The 19,232-nt window shown below is 47.3% G+C and overlaps 1 protein-coding gene across 5 annotated transcripts in view; it reads right to left on the bottom strand.

Moving 5' to 3' along the window:
- Positions 1-19,232, bottom strand: part of NLRC5 (NLR family CARD domain containing 5) — an 80,404-nt gene that overhangs the window by 45,086 nt on the left and 16,086 nt on the right. For 4 of the 5 annotated variants that reach the window (XM_055332025.1, XM_055332026.1, XM_055332028.1 and 1 more), the window contains exons 2-11: positions 15,490-15,591; positions 14,207-14,324; positions 10,752-11,058; positions 9,881-9,940; positions 6,175-6,243; positions 3,286-4,960; positions 2,122-2,205; positions 1,891-1,974; positions 420-503; positions 208-297 (exon numbers count right to left, since the gene is read on the bottom strand). In XM_055332025.1, the coding sequence (XP_055188000.1) occupies positions 208-297; positions 420-503; positions 1,891-1,974; positions 2,122-2,205; positions 3,286-4,960; positions 6,175-6,243; positions 9,881-9,940; positions 10,752-11,046 (2,441 nt within the window). In that variant the 5' untranslated portion in view covers positions 11,047-11,058; positions 14,207-14,324; positions 15,490-15,591. The remainder of the gene's footprint in view (positions 1-207; positions 298-419; positions 504-1,890; positions 1,975-2,121; positions 2,206-3,285; positions 4,961-6,174; positions 6,244-9,880; positions 9,941-10,751; positions 11,059-14,206; positions 14,325-15,489; positions 15,592-19,232) is intronic. The other variant, XM_055332027.1, reaches the window with a different exon arrangement.

The following is a 19,232-nucleotide window of genomic DNA, read 5'->3' as shown; positions in this document are numbered from 1 at the left end:
ATAATGAGTATATATAACTTCATTCTACTCATTCACGAGTATCAAGTGCCAGGCCCGAGATAGGCTCTGGAGATACCGATGTGAATAAAGCAAATTCAGGCACACATACATAGCTACTGCAGACAAAGAGCTCCATTTTCTACCCCTTACCTTCCTCTCCCCTTTTCTCAAGCCTCTGAAGGCCCAGATTCCACTCCTTCTGCTCACCTGACCTGTAGCATCTTGACAGTAGGGCATGTGACTGCCACCTTTGTCAAGCAGAGTAAGGTTGACACGGAGACATTGCTGCGGCTCAGGCTGCAAGATTGTGGCAAGGATATCAGGACTGAATCCTATATCCCATGGTCACCAGACTTTCTTTGCTCCTCAAGGAAGAAGGGAGATCCAGGCAGGGGTTGGGGGGTGGAAAACTTGCTTACTCAAGCTTCTGGAGCCGTGGCAAAGAAGGAAGTACTTCCACGATATTCAGCACGGCCCTATCCTTCAGCTGGTTGTCTTGAAAGCTGCAGAGAGATCAAGGCCCAGTCCCTTGGGAGCCCCAGTTGGCAGGTGACCCAGCAGCCCTCATGGAGTAGACACAACTCATAGGCCTACAATGTGTTGGTGACTTGCTCCACAGTATCTAATAGGCCCAGCTAGGAGGAGAGGCCTTCTGTTGGCCTCACTTCTGTACCTATTCAGCTCCAATGGGGAGTTCCTGCCTAGTGGCCCAAGAGATCCAGAGGATGGGGTGTGAAGGCCTCATGAAGTAGAATGAGGACATCCAACACACTGCTCTCAGGGTTATGTTTGGGATGTGCCTGAGGCTGGAGTTATCACAGTCTCTTGGCTCCCAGATTCTAGACTGGGATATAGGAGATGCTGCTTCCAGCCCCAGCTCTGGCCTCAACTCACCCAGAAACCCAGGCTAAGCACATTCTTTCTGACCTCACATACCCCATCTGTCAAGTGGGGTCCACAACCCAGCCTTGCCTGAGTTCCTAGCTGGAGGGACAGAAGAAGGGCGAGGATACCTTTGTGCATGATTTCTCTGGCTAGTGCAAAGGTTTGGAAGTATGAATTTGTTGACACTCCCCCACCCCGATTATCAAGAGTGACATTAGTCTTTTCTCCTATCACCCAATGATCCCACAGAGAGGCACCCAGCTGAGGAAAATAGGAGCTGTGGTCCAGCTAACACTCCACTCAACAAGTGGGATGACCTAGTGCCAGGCTGCATCTCTCTGGACAAAGAGTGCTTTTTCTAAATCTCATAAAGATGCCATATAAGCTAGTGGTGGTTCTGCCAATAAGCTGTGGAGAAGGCTCCTTGGCCCCACCCCTCCTAGGCTACTCATCACAAACACCAGCAGGAGTATATTTGTGCACATGTGCTTAGTTCATATGTACTTGCATCTAAATGTGCACGTGGATCTAAGTGTGCAAGCACGCGCACACACCTACGAATGTGCATATGAGGGGAGCATATGTTCAAGTGACGGGTGAGTGCAAGTGTGTACACATACATGCATGAATATGAAGGTATGCGTGTGTTTCACGTATGTATGTGTACACATCATGGCTGACACCTACCTACACTGTCATCCCTTCTCTCAGGGTCACAGGTCCCTTCCTCAGGGAGGGTCCCTCAAAACTCAAGGTCTTTCAAGACAGCCCAAAATATTAGATGAAGGAAGCAGTGCTAGGGTCTTTGTGAGCCTGGTATTTAGATCCAGCTCCACGCAGTTCTTGGATCAATGCCTCCCCTCTCTGGGTCTGACCGAAAAATAACTTGTCAGATTCGATAGAATATGTAGAACTCATTATAGGCTCTGGGTCGGGGTGGGGGTCCCAGGGACCTGGGAAGTGACTTGTCCCCCTAACCAGCAGGTCTTCCTGGAGATCACTCACCTGATCTCTTCCAGTTGTGGACAGAGGCGCAAAGCCTGCATCAGGTGGCTGATGCCTCGGGCAGTGATCTTACATCCTGCTAACCTGCAGGGTAAGCAAAGAGGGTGGGAAAGAACAGGGATGGGAAAGGAGGTAAGGGCAGGAATCTGCCCTGTGCAGGGTCAAAGGGAAAGGGGAGAATTCTCGGTGTTCCTGGTTGAGGATCCCTCTTAGATCCAAGCCCTGGCTCACCCGAGCTTCTTCAGGCTCTCCATTGTTGGCAGGCTCTTGGAGAGGGCTTCTGCAAAGGCATCCCCACATTTCCTGCTCTTAAAGCTGCCACAGGAAGAGGCAAGGTAGCAGAGGTTCAATGCTGAGCAGGGCTTAAAAGCCACCACCCACCCCTTCCTCTGACAGATGGAACTGAATAGTTATGTTAACAGCAGTGGTAGCTGTCGTTTATAGTACTAACAAATCCATATTATGGCAGAGACTGTAAATGTCCATTGAAACCCATTTTCCACTGATAGAGCTCTAACTGGGAACACAGTTTCCCAGTCACAGATGGCACTTTCAGCCTCCCTTGCGGCTCAGAGTGGCTACACAGCTACCTTCTCACCACTGGAATGTGAGCAGAAGGGATGTGCCCTATCTCCATGGCTGTGTGGGCTTTAATACATTGGGTGAGTCTAATGCACTCTCCCCTTCCCTTCCCTTCAAGCGGAGCATGGATATGCCCATGACCCAGCTTTGACCATGCAGATCCAAATGCCGAAGGAGATGATGGAGCACCAGTGGAAGGGACCTGGGTCCCTGAATGACCACATGAAGCTGAGTCATCTCAGAGACCCGGACCACTTACTTCTGAGTGCTCCATGACAATGAAACAAAATTCAACATTATTTAATCCACTGTATTTGCAAGGGTGTTCTCTGTTACTGAGCCTCACCTTTTCTCTAGCTACTACTACACATACTGAGCCATCACTGTGTGCCAGGCACTTGCTACAGAGGGTTTTCCCTGCATTCTCTTATTTGGTTCTCACAACAAGCTCATGCCATCAGTATTATTACTGATTCATTTTCGGGATGAAGAAACTCAGGCTGAGAAGTAACCTGCCCAAAGTCAAACGACTTCCAATGTCAGAGGCTCCGTCCCATGGCTGAGAGGGAGAAGGAGACTTGAAAGGCCCAGCAACCACAATAATAAAGTCCAGTTGAGAGCCAACTGGATCCTAAGGTCTTGGGAGGCATGGAGCTTCCCAACTGGGTCTCAAGTTGAGGGGCAGTTCCGACTGTTTGCTCTGATGTCCGATTCTCACCCAGCCTCCCTCAGCAAGGGTCTGACTGACTCCACTCTTCCAAAGCCCACTTCCCTCCCAGATCCTCCCCAGTTCTTCCCTGACCCTACTCTCACCTGAGATTCTCTATCTGCTTACAGCCTGCCAGGGCCTCGGGGCAGTGGGGCTCCAGGGGGCAGCCCTCAAAATCCAGGTGGATGGAGGCATTCCTGTGCCTCAAGATGTTGGTCAGGGCAGACAGGTCTGTATAGGTCAGTGGGAAATTGTGGAAGGACAGGTGACTGGGGAGACTTTGGGCCATGAGGCTGGCCAGCTCAGGCTCCTGGGTCTCACCCACGCAGTGACAGAGTGCTACAACCTTGGGTCCTGTGAGCCTGCGAATGGCCAACTTCCTCAAAGCCAGCATCACTGCAGCCTGCTTGTCACTCACCCACATCTCATCCTGCTGGGCCACATGGCTAAGGAAGGGTCGGCAGGCACAGGATGCCAGCCCTGCCAGGAAGGTGGGGAGGTGGTCTAAGAGGCCTAGTCTAGCTTTGGTCCGTAGCACCCAGCGAGAATTGAGGGTAACATGGCGGGCAAGTGCATTTTTGTCCACCTTGGGGCTGGCCATTAGGTACAAGGCGGCAAAAAACTCTTGGAGGCTGAGGTGGGTGAAGGCATAGCCTATACCCTGGTGCCCAGGGCCTGTGCAGATGCAGAAGGAGGTCAACAAGCCGAGGGCTGCCCCAAAAGCTACCATGGGTGGAGAGATGTCACCTACGGAGAAGATAACCTTCCCAGTCTCCAGGCCCCTCAGAGCCATCTCACTGAGGCCCAGCAGAGACTCGGGAGGCAGGTGCCCACGGGGGCTGAGAGTGGACACCATCTGTACATAGTTCTGTGTCACGGTGGGCAGGAGGGCTGCAGACTGGCCTGGAGAGCTGTCTGGGAGCAGATGGTGGAGGCAGAGGCAGGTGACTTGGCACAGTGCAGGCACCGCACACATGCTCTGGAGATGCCTGTTTTCTCGCAGCTCTGCTAGGGCTGCCTCCTGCCACTCTTGGTCACTGAAGAAGCGGCCCACATACTCCTCCACCCGTGGCCTGTCAAAGCCCCACATGTGGACCGTGGCTGCCTCTGTGGGCAGGCAGTCGGGCAGCTTCCCTGGACGGGAGGTGGCCAAAACCCAGCAGCCAGGCAGGATGGTCCCCCGGCAGAGCCCGGAGAAGAGGGCAAGGGCCGGACTTGGGGCCTCGCGGCCTTCAGCCTCCGTGCTGGAATGTGAGTGGAGGGCCTGGTCCAGCCCATCAAAGATCAGCAGGACTCCTCCAGCATGCTCCTCCAGGTACTGGAAGACCGAGTCGGGGCCCGCCTCGGGGCTCAGGTACAGGTCAAACAGCAGCTGGGGCAGCGTCACGGAACTGGTGATCAGATTGAGCTGACGGAATTCAAACAGGAACAGAGCCTGGAAGCGGTCAAGCTGGCCAGCGGCCCACCTCTGGCAGAGCCGGTGGGCCAGCGTGGTCTTGCCCATGCCTGCCTTCCCCAGGAGCACCGTCACCCTCGGGCCCTTGTCGGCCCTGGTGCTGAAGAGGTCCCGGATGCTCACGTCTGCGTCATCTTCTGCTTTGGGGTCCCCCACTACAGCCCCGTCCTGAGCACTGAAGGGGGCCGTGGTCCGGCTCCACTGCAGGATTGGGGGGATGTAGGCCTGGTGGAAGGCAAGGGGTTGCCCCGGCCCGGGAATCCTACTGCCGTAGCGCTGCTGGGCAGAAGTCCTCAGCAACTTCAGGTACCTCCTGGCCAACTCTGCAGGGGGCAGGGAGAGGCATGAGGGTGGAGGCCTCCCACTCCTAGGTCCCCTCACCCCAGGATTGGTTGTTGGGAGCCTGTGGCCTCAGCTGTGTGTGTAAGGGGTGGTGGGGACTGGCAAGAGCACACAGGGACTCTTGCGCCAACCAGAATCTTAGGGGCCATTGAAATGGGGGATGTCTGGCTAGGGGAGTGTAGATTATGGCTGGTATAAAGTTATCGGTGAGATGGGTGGCTGCGGAGGGGAAGTGGGGTGCTTCCTTTGCAACATCCTAGAACAAACTCTTACTGTGTATCTGAGTAGCCTGTTTGCCTGTCCAATATTTCAGGTTTGCAGCACCCAGGGGTGAGTTCTAACAACCTGTAGGCCTAGGCACTGACCAGTCAGAACCGGAGCTGGACCCTTACGGTGCCAGGTATTGACTTCTTCTTTTTTTTTTTTTTAAGATTTTATTTATTTATTCATGAGGGACAGAGAGAGAGAGAGAGAGAAAGAGAGAGAGAGAGAGAGAGAGAGAGGCAGAGACACAAGCAGAGGGAGAAGCAGGCTCCATGTAGGGAGCCTGATGTGGGACTCGATCCTGGGACTCCAGGATCAGGCCCTGGGCTGAAGGCGGCGCTAAACCACTGAGCCACCTGGGCTACCCCAGGCATTGACTTTTTAATTGCTGGATCACTTGGGTGGTCCAGGGGAAGAACCAGGGCTTCTGTCAGGGGATGCTGGGGACAACTGGTAGGGAATGAGAGAAGTTCTATCTTTTTGACTCCCTCTGGCCTGCAGCCCTCAGCAGCCCCCATGCCTTGTGGTGAGCAGGGTTCTCCCTGGTATCCTGCCCATCTCTAACCCAGTCAATGAGGGCCCAGGTCTGAGGTCATATTGATCACCTCCTTCAGGCTCTCAGTCCTGCAGGCATGGGGTAGGGGAGTCCTGGTAAAGCCCAGATGATGAAGCTGCAATCTGCTGGGATGCCTCAAGCTCCCTCAGCTGTGCCACCTCTGGAGAAGGCCCTGCGGCCTCTTAGTGGGGAGGCCCTCCTTGCCAGACTCAGCCCTATCTTCTGCCCACCCAGGACCTTCAGTCATCTCTGTTGCACCTAAGACAAGAGGTGCTAGGTTCATGGAGGCTTGTTAGCAGGGCACAGAGTTCAGGATCTGGGTCCTGGCCCCAATGCAATCTAGAGGTCTGGGTCCTTCCCTACCTTAGTACCTACCGAGCTGATGATTCCTGCACTGCTTCAGGCGGGGTGAGGACCCACAGCTCTGATGAGGCCGCTTCAGACCTGGAAAGAATGAAAGAAGAGTAAGGGGTGAAGTTTGGGGACTTGGGCTGAGGGGGTATCAAGCACCTTTGGGGAGCTCCAGTCCACAAGTAGGCAGTAGACAGACAAGTGTCTCTGCACCCAGGGACTGAATGAGGGCAGGCAGTGGGCAAAGGTTGCATCAACACCAGCTTCTGTTTGCAGAAGTGGGTCCTACCCTGGGTGAGAAGCCTGCAGCTTCTGGGATGGGGATCTCCCAGTCTAGGATGTAGGAAGCTGGGCCAGCAGCCTCAGAAACACTCAGGCCTGAGCACTGAATGGTGTGGGAAAGAGCCAGGTCTGTCAAGGCCACTGCTGGTTAGAAAAGCAGAGTTTCCAATGGGCTTGGTCAGGCCTTGCCTCCCTGTTGTGCCAGTGTGTTTTAGTTCCTATCTCCCACATTTCCTACTTCCTTTACTGGTTTCTTGAATTCTTGTCTGGTTGTGTATTGTCAAGAGTCACTTTAATGCCTTTCTGAAGAGTTGGGAAAGGAAGACAGAAAGAAGGGAAACAAGAAGGAAGGGGAGAGAGGACAGAGGGGAGGAGGAAAGGCAAGAGGATTTAGGGAGGAATTTGAAGAAGTAAAATGGGATATTCCTAAAGCTAGGCATCAGCGACCAATCAGAGTAGTCCTGAGCAGGCCTGCTGCTCTTAGGTTGGCTTCTTAGGTGCTGGGTTGCAGGGAGACTCGGGGATCCCAGAGAGGGACTGGAACCAGTTTAGGAGTATTTTAACATTCTGTCAAGTCTATTAATAAGGGACTCACTGTCCAAATATCAATTAGGCCTGGTCACAGCCATGTGATAATTATGCCAGCTCAATGATATGGACCAGAAGGGACAGGGACCAAGATTAAGTAGTTTTGATCTCCTGAGGATCTGAGATTGTGGGGTGGATGTTTCCTGTCAAAGCCTGTTGATGTTATTGCCATAAAAAGCCCATACTTCTACAGGAATAAAGGTTCTGAATGCACAACGAATGTCAGATGCAATGGTGAAAGACAGAAAGCTTTCTCTTTAAGATCAAGGATGGCTGTTTTCACCACTTCTATTCAACATAGCACTGGAAGTCCTAGCCAGACCAATTGAGCAAGAAAAAGGAATAAAAGGCATCCACATTGGAAAGGAAGAAGAAAAATCTTTTTGCAGATGATAGGGTCATCTGTTATATGTAGAAAACCTAAAAATTCCACAAAAAAGTTTTTCAGAACTAATAAATGAATTCAGCAAAGTAGCAGAATACAAAGTCAACCTGCAAAAATGAGCTGCATTTCTACACACAATGAATACCTAAAAGGGAAATTAAGAAAACCATTCCATTTATGAAAGCATTGAAAGAATGAAATGCTTAACATTAACCAAGAAGGTAGAAAACATGTACGATGAAAGCTACAACACATTGTTGAAAGAAATTAAAGAAGGTGCAAATAAATGGAAATGCATCCCAGGCACAAGGCCTGGAAGCCTTTATATTGTTAAGATGGCAGTCTTACCCCAAATGATCTACAGATTCAACACAATTCCCACCAAACCCCAATGACCTGTTCTGCAGAAATGGGAAAACGAATCCTAAAATTCATATGGAATCCCCTGGGACCCCCAAAGAGCCAAAATACTCTTGAAAAAAAGGGGGGGGCAAAGTTGGAGGACTTGCACTTCCTAATTTCAAAGCTTACTACAAAACTGCAGTAATCAAAAACAGTGTGGCACTGGCATGAAGACAGACATATAGACCAATAGGAATAGACTAGAGAGCCCAGAAAGAAACCTTTACATGTAGGGACAAACAATTTTGACAAGGGTGCCAAGTCCATTTAATGGGGAATGGACAATCTTCTCAAAAAATGGTACTGGGAAAACTGGACGTCCACACACAAGAGAATGAAGTTGGACTCTTATCTAATATCACATAAAAAAACTAATTCAAAATGGATCAAGGACTTAGATATAAGACCCCAAGCTATAAAACTTTTAGAAGAAAACATGGCAAAAGCTTCAGTACATTGGATTTGGTAATTATTTCTTGGATATGGCACCAAGGCACAGGTACACAAGAAAAAACAGACAAAATGGGTTTCATGAAAGTGAAAAACATTTTATGCATCAAAAGACACTATCTAGGAGTAAAAAAGAGAACCTAAAGAATGAGAGATATCTGCAAAACATATATCTGAAAAGGGGTTAATATCTAGAATATGTAGAGAACCCCTATACTTAACAGCAAAACAAACAAGATGATTTGAAAAATGGACAAAGAACTTAAAGAGACATATCACCAAAGAAGGCATAAGAATATCCAATGAGTACATGAAATGTGCTCAGCACCACCAATCATTGGGGAAACACAAATCAAAATTAGAGTGAGACCAATATCACCACACACCCATCACGATAGCTACTATTAAAAAAAGCAAACAGAAAACAAGTGTTGGCGAGGATGTGGAGAGTTTGCAACCCTCATGTGCTGTTGGTGGGAATGTAAAATGGCATTGCAGATGTGAAAACAGTATGGAAGTGCCTCAAGAAATTAAAGATCAAATTACCAAATGACCCTGGATTCCAAAGATATACTCAAAAGGAACTGAAAGCAGGATTTTGAAGAAATATTTGTTCACTGATGGTCACGGCAGCATTATTCATGATAGCTACACTGTGGAAGCAATCCAAGTATTTATCAATGGGTGGATGGATAAGCCAAGGGTGGTGTACACAGATAATGGAATGTTCATCAGCCTTCAAAAGGAAGGAAATTCTGGAGGTACCTGAAGGCCATGATGCTGAGTGAAATGAGCCAGTCACAAAATGATTCCACTTATAGACGGTACTGAAATTAGTCAGAATCATAAAGAAAGAAAGAAAGTAAAATGCTGGTTCCCAGGGGCTCAGGGAGAGGAGACTGGGGAGTTACTGTTTAATCGGGACAGAGTTTCAGTTTTCCAAGACAAAAAGGGTTCTGGAGATGGATAGTGGTGACGGCCACACAAAAAGAGTAGATTTAATACCACTGAACCGTATACTTAAAAACAGTGAAGGCAGAAGTTCCATGGTTTGTGTATTTTGCCACAAGAAAAAGAAAAAGAAACAGAGATTCAGAGAATAGAATGTGGCCTGTGAATCAAGAAGGTGGTCACCATTTGATCACTGACCTCTCGTTGTTCCTTCAGAAAATCAGTAAGAGGTGGCCAGGGTGTGAATGGCAGTTTGTGGGTCAGTATTGGACCCCAGAGCACCTGAATGATGAGGGGCTTGAGTCGGTGGGTTTGGGGGATGAGGCCTGGGGCCTGGGGACAGGGTGAGAACCCGCTTCCCCTAGTGCAAGAAGCCAGGATCCTGGCATTGCCCAAGGGCTGACAACTTCCCACTCTCTCAGGAAGCTCCAGCTCTGACCTCTGGGAACAGGTATCAGGGCAGGCCAAAGCCTTTAGGTGTTCAGAGGGGGAGGAGGTGTGGCTAGGAGCCATGGGGTGGGAGGCAGGGAAATGTGCAGATGTGCTTGGGGATGAGGAGGCTGGTTGAAGGGGGATGGCTGTGCCTAGCCACCATCAGCCTCCTCCCAGCTCGACGCGGGGACTGAGTGTGCCCACCTCCCACACCTCCTCATTCACAACCCCGGACCTCACCGTGGTGGAGCTGAGAAGCAGGTTGGCTTTCTTCACCAGCCCCCAGCTGGCTGGGGAACCCTGAAAGAGAGGGGGAATGTAGCATGCTATGGGGATGTGGCAGGCTGCCCTGGGACCAGCTCTGGCCTGGTGTCTGGCTCAAGCCTCATCCCACAGGGTGGGTCCTCAGCAGGGAGAGAAATAAGGTTGACATTCAGCAATCTGTGGAAGGCACAACCGGGGAAAGCAGTCGTGGGCAGAAATGTGCACGTATATGCAGGTCTGTGTGTGTGTATGTCTGCAAGGGCATGTGTGTTTATGCACATGCATGTGTGATTATACACACAGACGTGCACTGTGAACACGTTGCACTTCCTATACTCAGCCTTGTGCTAGAGCTTTTGAGTGGGTTCTCACTTCCTCTCCAAGAACACCGTTGCCCCTCACTGTTCTGCTTCCCCACGATGCTGTGTAAGCAGAAGGTGCCAAGAAACATCTGTGGAACTGAACAGAGTTCAAGGCACGTGCCCATCCCCAGAGGCTGGAGGGCTCTCCCCATGGCTGCTCCTGATCTTGCTGCAAAAAGAAACTTCTTAAGCATTGTGGGCTATTTGGAATTTCTTGGCAGAAAGGAGTCACTGGTCCTTTTTCTCCTTGTACCCAGCTTTTCCAGGCAACTAGAGTGAGGCAAGGTGGAAGAAGGGGTCTTCTGGGTCCCCAGACATTTTGGTGAAACTAGAGAATTTATTGTGGAAAGGGCTCAGAAACAAAGAATTTGTTTGGCTTGACCATGTCATCTTTGTGTGACTCAGGTGGGTCCCAGCCTGGGCCTCCCTGGCCCCCCATGATGGGGGGTGGCCGGCAGCTCTGTGCCTCTCCTGCCTGCTCTTACCATCTTCATGGCCCCAAGTGCTCAGCAGTGGCACCTCCAGGTCCAGTGGCACATCGAGCTCCATGCACACACAGTGGATGAACGCCTGCCAAGTGGCCCGACCTTGGGTGTGCAATCTTCTGAGCTGTAGGATGACCCTCTGTGTGGTGTCCTGGGCCTTGTCCCCGGAGCTCAGGTCCATCTTGGGGAGGAAGAACTTCACCTTGGCATTCAGCCATTCTGGGTCTTTGCTGAGCAGCCTCACAAGCCAGCTCCACAGGTTAGTGGTACCCAGCTGGAAGCTAATGTGGTCCATGAGGAGCTGGCCCTGCAGGGACAGAGTCGGCAGGTGAGCTGGGGATCAGGCAAATTGGGTGACAAGTGAGGTGGATGGACAGGTGAGCAGGGGGACAACTCAACTGGATGGAAGGCAAAAGGGATAGCCAAGAACAATCTCCCACATCTGGTGGGGGCAGGAGCTAGGCAGACAGGTGGCTTCTTCATGGAGTCTCAATGCCTGTGCCCAGGGATGGGTTCCAGAGAACAGCCTGCTCCTTTTACACTCCTTACTGCCCACTTAGTTGTGCCTGAGTCCTGGCTCTGAAATGGTCCAGTTCATCCCCTGTGGATGGTCCCCTAAGGATGCTTTATTTTTTTCTCGTTTCCATGGACCTATTTGTGCTGCTCTCTGTCTAAGCTAAGCTCATGGCAGAGCTCACAACTGGTTGTCGCTCCTACTTTGTCCTCCACTTCCTCTTTAGTATGAGAACCCCTGAATATTTCCTGGTCATCTGGAATAAAGTCTATTTCCCAGACTCCCTTGCAGTTAGAATAGGCCATCTTACTAAGTATTGGCCAATGGGATACAGACAGAAGTGCTGTATACCCTTCTTTGCTTCCTCCTGTTGGTTGGAATGTCAAGGTGATGGCTGAGCCTTGGGCAGCCTACTAGATCATGAGGTGGAAGCCAGTGCCAAAGAAGGCAGAGGGTAAGGCTTCCCACCTGTCCTGAACTTCTCTTACATAACAAGGAAATACATTTCTATTTAAAGCACTATTGTCAGAGCACCTGGGTGGCTCAGTCGGTTATTAGGTATCTGCCTTTGGGGTCCTGAGATCAAGCCCTGAGCAGGGAGCCTGCTTCTCACTCTCCTTCTGCCTGTCGCTTCCCCTGCTTTGTGCTCTCTCTGTGTCAAATGAATAGATAAAATATTTTAAAAAGATATTGAATTTATGAAACAAATAAACCACTTTTTTTAAGGGCTTTTTGCTACTCATAGTGAAATCAAATCCTAACTAATACAAAACATCTCTCTCTCTCTGCAAATTCTCCCCTTCTAAACTGGCACTCTCAAACAACCTGCCGGTAGGAGTACCAATATAAGGCAAGGGACACTTACACAGCAAAGCTTTAAATCTTTTTTTTAAAGATTTTATTTATTTATTCATAGAGACAGAGACAGAGAGAGAGAGAGAGAGAGAGAGAGAGAGAGAGAGGCAGAGACACAGGCAGAGGGAGAAGCAGGCTCCATGTAGGGAGCCGGACATGGGACTCGATCCCGGGCCTCCAGGATCACACCCCAGGCTGCTGGCGGCGCTAAACTGCTGCGCCACAGGGGCTGCCCCACAGAAAAGCTTTAAAAAAATTAAAAATTGATTCAGCAATTCAATTTCTAGCACTCTAGCCTTCAGAAATAATTATGGCATACATAAAGATTTTACTTACAAAGCTGTTCACTGCAAGATTATTTGTAATAGATAAAAGTTGGAAGCAACCTAAATGTCCAAAAATTGAGGATTTGTTAACTAATTGGTGGTCCAACACGTGGTGGAACATATGTAACATTTCCAAATATACTTTTGGTATTATTTCCTTACCAAGAGTAGCAAACACTTAGAAAGCACATACTATGGGCGAGACACTGTTCTAAGTGCTTTATGTATCTCATATAATCCTCACAACTGCAGAGACCCGGCTTCCAACTCTGAAAAGAGTGGGAGGCTTACCCAGGAGAGCAGCCTTACCAACTCTCAGAGGCTGGGGCACAGAACTCTGTGTCCTGCAGTTCAGACTGTAGCTGTTCCCCTTGACTCCTGGCAAAGGCCTATTGGGCATGTGTCCTGGCCCCTCTGGCCATACTTTGGCAACTGGACTAAGAGCCACAGAGCTGTATAATTTGTGAAACATGCTCACATGCATGGGGTAGGCAAGGATCACCATCCCACATGAATGGATGGGCAGACGAAGGCCAAGGGTATACCCAAGGTCATATTAGAAGTCCATGGCAGAGCCAGGCTCAGAACCGAGATTTCTTGCCTGTTGGGGAGATAAATTTCCTAGACCTTGGAGCCCTGGATGGCACCAGACAAGGACTTAGTCTCTGGACTCTGTGTGATCTTGGTAAGAGAATGTGGTTATGGCCGAGGGCACAGCTTCTCTTCTGGGCTACAGTGTTCAAAGTCCATGATGTGGCCATAAAGAAATAAGCCAGAACGGCAAGCTGCCAGGTAGAAGCAAGGAGTGTCTAGGTGTATAATTCTGGGGAAGTCCCTCGCCCTCAAACTTGTCCTCCTGCTAGTTAGACACAATGCCTTGGTTTCTACTATTAGTGCTTAGTTCCCTTGGGGAAAGGCATCACGCTTTTTAAGAATAACCATCCGTGGGAGAAAAAGCACATTTGCAGTATTCTTGGTCATTGAGGCTCCTACAGAAAGTAGCCTTGGAGACAGAGGATTATAGTAGAAAGATTCTCAGCCCCAGAGTTAGGAGACTAGCATTCCTGATCAGCTCTGTACCTAATTCTCTGCAGTAGGCATTAGGGCTGTTCACAGATATTCTTTCTCCTTTTTCTAGGCCCTTGGTAGAAAAGCACTTCCCTACCCCCTTGAAGTCAGGTATGGCCACGAAACTTGCTTTGGTCAATGAAATATGCTAAAGATTGACTCATGTCATGTCTGTGAAGAAGTATTAAGAGCCAATGTACGATTCACAGTGCTTTCTTTTTCCTCTACCACAGGGATCAGCAGTATTGCAGAACTTGGCGGCTCCTGGCCGCAAGAGGATAATGTGGAACAGAGGTCCTAGTTGATTGACAGTAGACAAGAAGTAGGAGCAGAAGTAAGCTTTTGCTGTCCTAAGCCACTAGGACATTAGTGGTTGTTACTAAAGCATAAACTAGCTTATCCTAGCTGATATACTCATGCTCTGGCCTTGAGTAAGTCTACTGTCTAGCAGGGCTTCAGTTACACCATCTATAAAATGGGTAGACTGGATTCTGTCTCAAGGCCCCCCCCTGATTTTCTGTGTCAGATGATTTTCACTCTCAAGCTGAATGGTGGCTAAAGGTAGACTTGTCATAGGAGGGGCAGCCCAGTGAGGTAAATCTGGATGGGAAGCAGTCTGGATAGGGAGTGGTAGGGGAGTGAGGGAATGGATTGGAGGGGAAGAGAGGAGGTAAAGGGTAGAGGTCACCTACTTGGCCTCCTGGTTCATCATAGGTATTCTAGGGTGTCAGCAGAGATGGTCTCATGAGTACCTGAGCCATGTCCTGCGCTCTGAGCTGGATTTGCAGGTTGTTTCCATAGCACAGGCTCCTAAAGAGAGGAGACAGGGCACTCTTCTCAATATTCCAAGTCCCAAGAGGAACGCTGAATGGCAGGCACCAGCCCTTACCCCTCCTCCGGAGACACCTCTGAGGTATTCGACCCAGAACAGTCCCCTTGCCCTCATGCACAGCTCTTGTTCTTCCCCAACCACATCTCCTTTTGTCCTCTAACTGTGCACAGCCCAACCCTTTCTGATGTCACCTCCTGCCATATGTGGCCCAGAGGAAGCCCTTCTTCTTCCTCCAACTCAGACATTCACCTTCCAGTGATTTGTGGCATCAGAGTATGCCCATGGAATCCAGCAGACTTTTGACAATTCATTCAGATGATAATGGAATAATCCTCATCACTGATGCTAACTTCCTTTCCCAGTAAAACTCTCAAAAGGATAAGATTTGCTATCTTCTATTACATTTGAAGAATTTTTGAGGCAGTCAAGAATAAACATTTTTTAAAGGATTTTATTTATTTGAGAGAGACAGCATGAGAGAGAGGGAGCAAGAGCACACAAGCAGTGGGGGGGAGGCGGATGAAGAGGGAGAAGCAAATTCCCCACTGAGCAGGGAGACTGACACAGGACTCGATCCCAGGATCCTGAGATCATGACTTGAGCCAAGGGCAGATGCTTAACTGACTGAGCCACCCAGGCACCCCAAGAATTAACATTCTCCTTAATGAGAAATCCCAGAGGCATTAATCACTGCTTCGTCAAGAACACAATGAAATGACACCCTGGCACACATGCCTAACAGAGATGTTGTCCAACAATACAGAATGGACCAGAAGAAAAGTGACTGGAAAGTACGTGGAAGAAAGGAAGAATGGCAAAAGATCAGCATGTGCACTGTGTATCTATGAAGGGAGAGCTTTAACTGTGAAGTTCCAGGGATTTCAATAAATCTATGTGAATAGGGCACCTTCAACACAGCAGAGGCTAAGTACTGTCATTAGAAAGAGGAAAAGACAGGTTTGTGACCTCCCCCCCCCCGCCCCCGCCACCTCCGTCTATACGTGGACGTGTACAGTCTTAAATGTGACTGTATTTGGAGATGGGACCTTTGGTGTCTGAGTCATGAGGATGGAGCCCTCATGAGGGTTCAGGAATCTTACAAGAAGAGGCAGGGGGAGAGCCTGCTTCCTCTCTGCTCCCTACCTCATGAGGATACAAGGAGACGCTGGCCATTTCCAAAGGTAGGGTGTCCTCGCCAGCCTGCATCTGCTGGCATTTTGGTCTGGAGACTTCCTGTCTCTGGAACTGTGAGAAGAAAATGCATATTGTGTAAGCCACAAGGACAGACAGGACAAGTGTCTTACAGGCCTTAAATATTTCATAATAAACATTTTAAGTTAGAATGAGATCAAAACGAGAAAGTGAAGACAATTATATCACGGACTATTTGTTGGGAGAGGCAGGCAGTAATGGAGAGGCTTCCAGACATCATAAGGCATCTTATTAAAGTGCCTAACATAAAACTTTATGGAACACTATTAAAAATAGAAAAAATATCAGCCAAAGGAATGGAATTGCTTTAAGCTACTTTAGCTTCACACTCATTTAAAACACACCAGTTAATCAATGGTATTAAAAGAAGACATATGGGGATCCCTGGGTGGCGCAGCGGTTTAGCGCCTGCCTGCCTTTGGCCCGGGGCGCCATCCTGGAGACCCGGGATCGAATCCCACGTCAGGCTCCCGGTGCATGGAGCCTGCTTCTCCCTCTGCCTGTGTCTCTGCGCCTCTCTCTCTCTCTCTCTCTCTATCAAAGTAAATAAAAATTAAAAAAATAAAAGAAGACATATGGAAAAATACATAGTATTAACACACATGGTAATACAAGTGTTTTAAATTTAAGAAATTATTTCTCAATTAAGTAACTGAATGAAAATGTTCTGTATGGAAACTAGGTGCCATCTCACACCTCCACCAAATGGCCATAATGAAGGAAAAAGAAGTCCAAATGTCGATGAGGACGAGGAGAAATGGGAACTTTATATACTGCTGGTGCAGATGTGAAATAGAGTGGTCCCTTTGGAAAACAGGGTGGCAGGTCTTTAAAACGTTAACCACAGAGTTACCACATAACCCAGCAATTCTACTCCCAGACCTCTCTCCAAGTGAAATAAAAATAAACATCACACAAAAAACACGTACACAAATGTTTGTTTATCCACAATAGCCCAACAGTGAAAGCAATGCAAATATCCAAAAGCTTGTGAATGGAGAAGCAAACTATACTATGTTTATACAGTGTGATATTATTCAGCAATAAAAAGGAGCAAAGTACAGATACACACTGCAGCAAGGATGAATCATAAAAATGTTATACCAAGCATAAAATCTCCCAAGTTTATCATTAAGCAAATTCTTTGTGTGTGTGTGTGTGTGTGTGTATTTGCATACACAGAGACCAGCTCTAGGGCTATAAAACAGTGACAGGATTTTGTCCAGGGAGGGGGTACGGAGGACTCAGGCAAAGAAGAACCCTCTACGCTACACTCTTTTGGACCAGTTTTACATTTAAACTTTTTAATAGGAACATTTTTATCTAAAAAAAAAACATAAAGACATCTGCATTAAAAATTAGATGGGGCACCTGGGTGGCTCAGTCAGTTAAGCATCCGACTCTTGATTTCAGCTCAGGTCATGATCTCAGGGTTGTGAGATCGAGCCCCACACTGGACTCCATGCTCAGCAGAGTCTGCCTGAGATTCTCTCTCTCCTTCTGCCTCCCCACAGTGTGTGCTCTTGTTCTTTCTCCCTCTCTCTCAAAAGAAAAATAAAAAGAATGCTCAAACATTAGTAGAGCACACAGTTGCAGATGATATTTTCCTGAACTTAGAAATCTGGTATCTTCACATTTAATTTAGTTTAGTTTGCTTTGTCTTTTTCTCCTTACTAGATTGGCCAGCAGCTGCTGTCTCTTATGTTTAAAAAGACAAAATGAGGGCACCTGGGTGGCTCGGCGGTTGAGCATCTGCCTTTGGCTTAGGTCATGATCCTGGGGTCTTAGGATCAAATCCCGCATCAGGATCCCCACAGGGAGCCTGCTTCTCCCCCTGCCTATGTCTCTGTGTCTCTCATGAATAATAAATAAAAATCATTTTTTAAAAAAAAAAAGACAAAATGAAATTTTAATTTCTCTTTATTCTGTAGATTTTCTCTTTTTTAAGTTATATATATACACACACACACCTGACTTCTCTTCCCTGATTTACTGAGACTGTTACTCATTAAGCTTATAAGTTAGTCGATTGCTTAAGTCATTTCTAGTCTTTCCATTCTAAAAAATAATAAGAAAAGCCACTTTGGCCAATTTCCATAAGTTTATGTCAAATTTACATTACATTGTTAGTAGATAATAATGTTGAACTGAGTCATTTAATGGAGGGGTAAGTTATTCTATAAATCTTCGCCATTAATTTTTTGTTTTACTCTACTATACAAAGAAATAGTCCCATGCAGCTTCTGCTTTGGGGAAATATGTTGAAATTTTCCTTTTTTGCTTGACATATGACAAATTTTAAAATATTCCATGACATTTGTAAAGTTCTTTTTCAATAAATACGGATTTCGATCCCCCAAATTATGTCAAAATAAAGTCTAGATGGGACCAATATTTAAATGCAGAAAGTTAAACTGTAGAAGTACTAGAAGACTAAGTGTTCAACTTACAATTCAGGAAGCTGTATGTTGAATTTTCTGCATTTTTCTATGTTATAATTTCACAACAAAGCAGTTAAAATTTTTTAAGTGCTGGAAGAAAACATGGGAAAATGTTTTAAAAATAATTTCAGAGTGGAGAGGGTATAGCTGAGCATGACACAAAACTCAGAAATCATAAGAGAAAAAGGGAATGAAATTGATCAGCTATAAATTAGAACTTTTATACTGCCAAAGAGTACAACAAATAAAGTGAAAAGAGAAATGGCAAACTGGAAAGAATTATCTGCAAGCTGTATCACAGAAAAGGACATGAATGTTTTTAATATACCAAGAATTACTACAAATCAATAAGAAAAGTAGACAAAAGAACAGTAGACAAAGAACGGAACTGTTTACAGACAAGGAAATAAGAACAGTTCTGAAATGTACATGAAAAGATGCTCAACTTCACAGGAAGTGAAAGAAATACACATTAAAATTAAAAGATGGGGTCATTAAGCCCGTTCACATTCAGAGTTACTATTGACAGATATAAGTTTAGTGTCATCATGATATCTATTCAGTCCTTGTTTTTGTGGATTGTTCCACTGAACTTCTTCTTAAAGGGGAGTTTTAAGAGTCCCCCTTAAAATTTCTTGCAGAGCTCGTTTGGAGGTCACATGTTCTTTCAGTTCCTGCCTGTCTTGGAAGCTCTTTATCTCTCCTTCCATTTTGAATGAGAGCCTTGCTGGATAAAGTATTCTTGGTTGCATGTTCTTCTCATTTAGGACCCTGAATATATCCTGCCAGCCCTTTCTGGCCTGCCAGGTCTCTGTGGAGAGGTCTGCTGTTACCCTAATACTCCTCCCCATAAAAGTCACGGATTTCTTGTCTTTTGCTGCTTTAAGGATCTCTTTATCTTTGGAATTTGCAAGCTTAACTATTAGATGTCAAGGTGTTGAATGGTTTTTATTGATTTTGGGGGGGGGGGGTGTCTCTCTATTTCCTGGATCTGAATGCCTGTTTCCCTTCCCAGATTAGGAAAGTTTTCAGCTATGATTTGTTCAAATACATATTCTGGCCCTCTGTCCCTTTAGGTGCCCTCGGGAACCCCAATTAAACGTAGGTTTTTCTTCCTCAGGCTGTTGTTTATTTCCCTTAATCTATCCTCATGGTCTTTTAATTGTTTATCTCTTTTTTCCTCAGTTTCCCTCTTTGCCATCAACTTGTTTTCTATGTCACTCACTCGTTCTT

Source organism: Nyctereutes procyonoides, unplaced genomic scaffold, assembly GCF_905146905.1.
Source record: "Nyctereutes procyonoides isolate TBG_1078 unplaced genomic scaffold, NYPRO_anot_genome, whole genome shotgun sequence".
NCBI lineage: Eukaryota > Metazoa > Chordata > Mammalia > Carnivora > Canidae > Nyctereutes > Nyctereutes procyonoides.
This window is presented reverse-complemented; position numbering and strand designations above follow the sequence as displayed.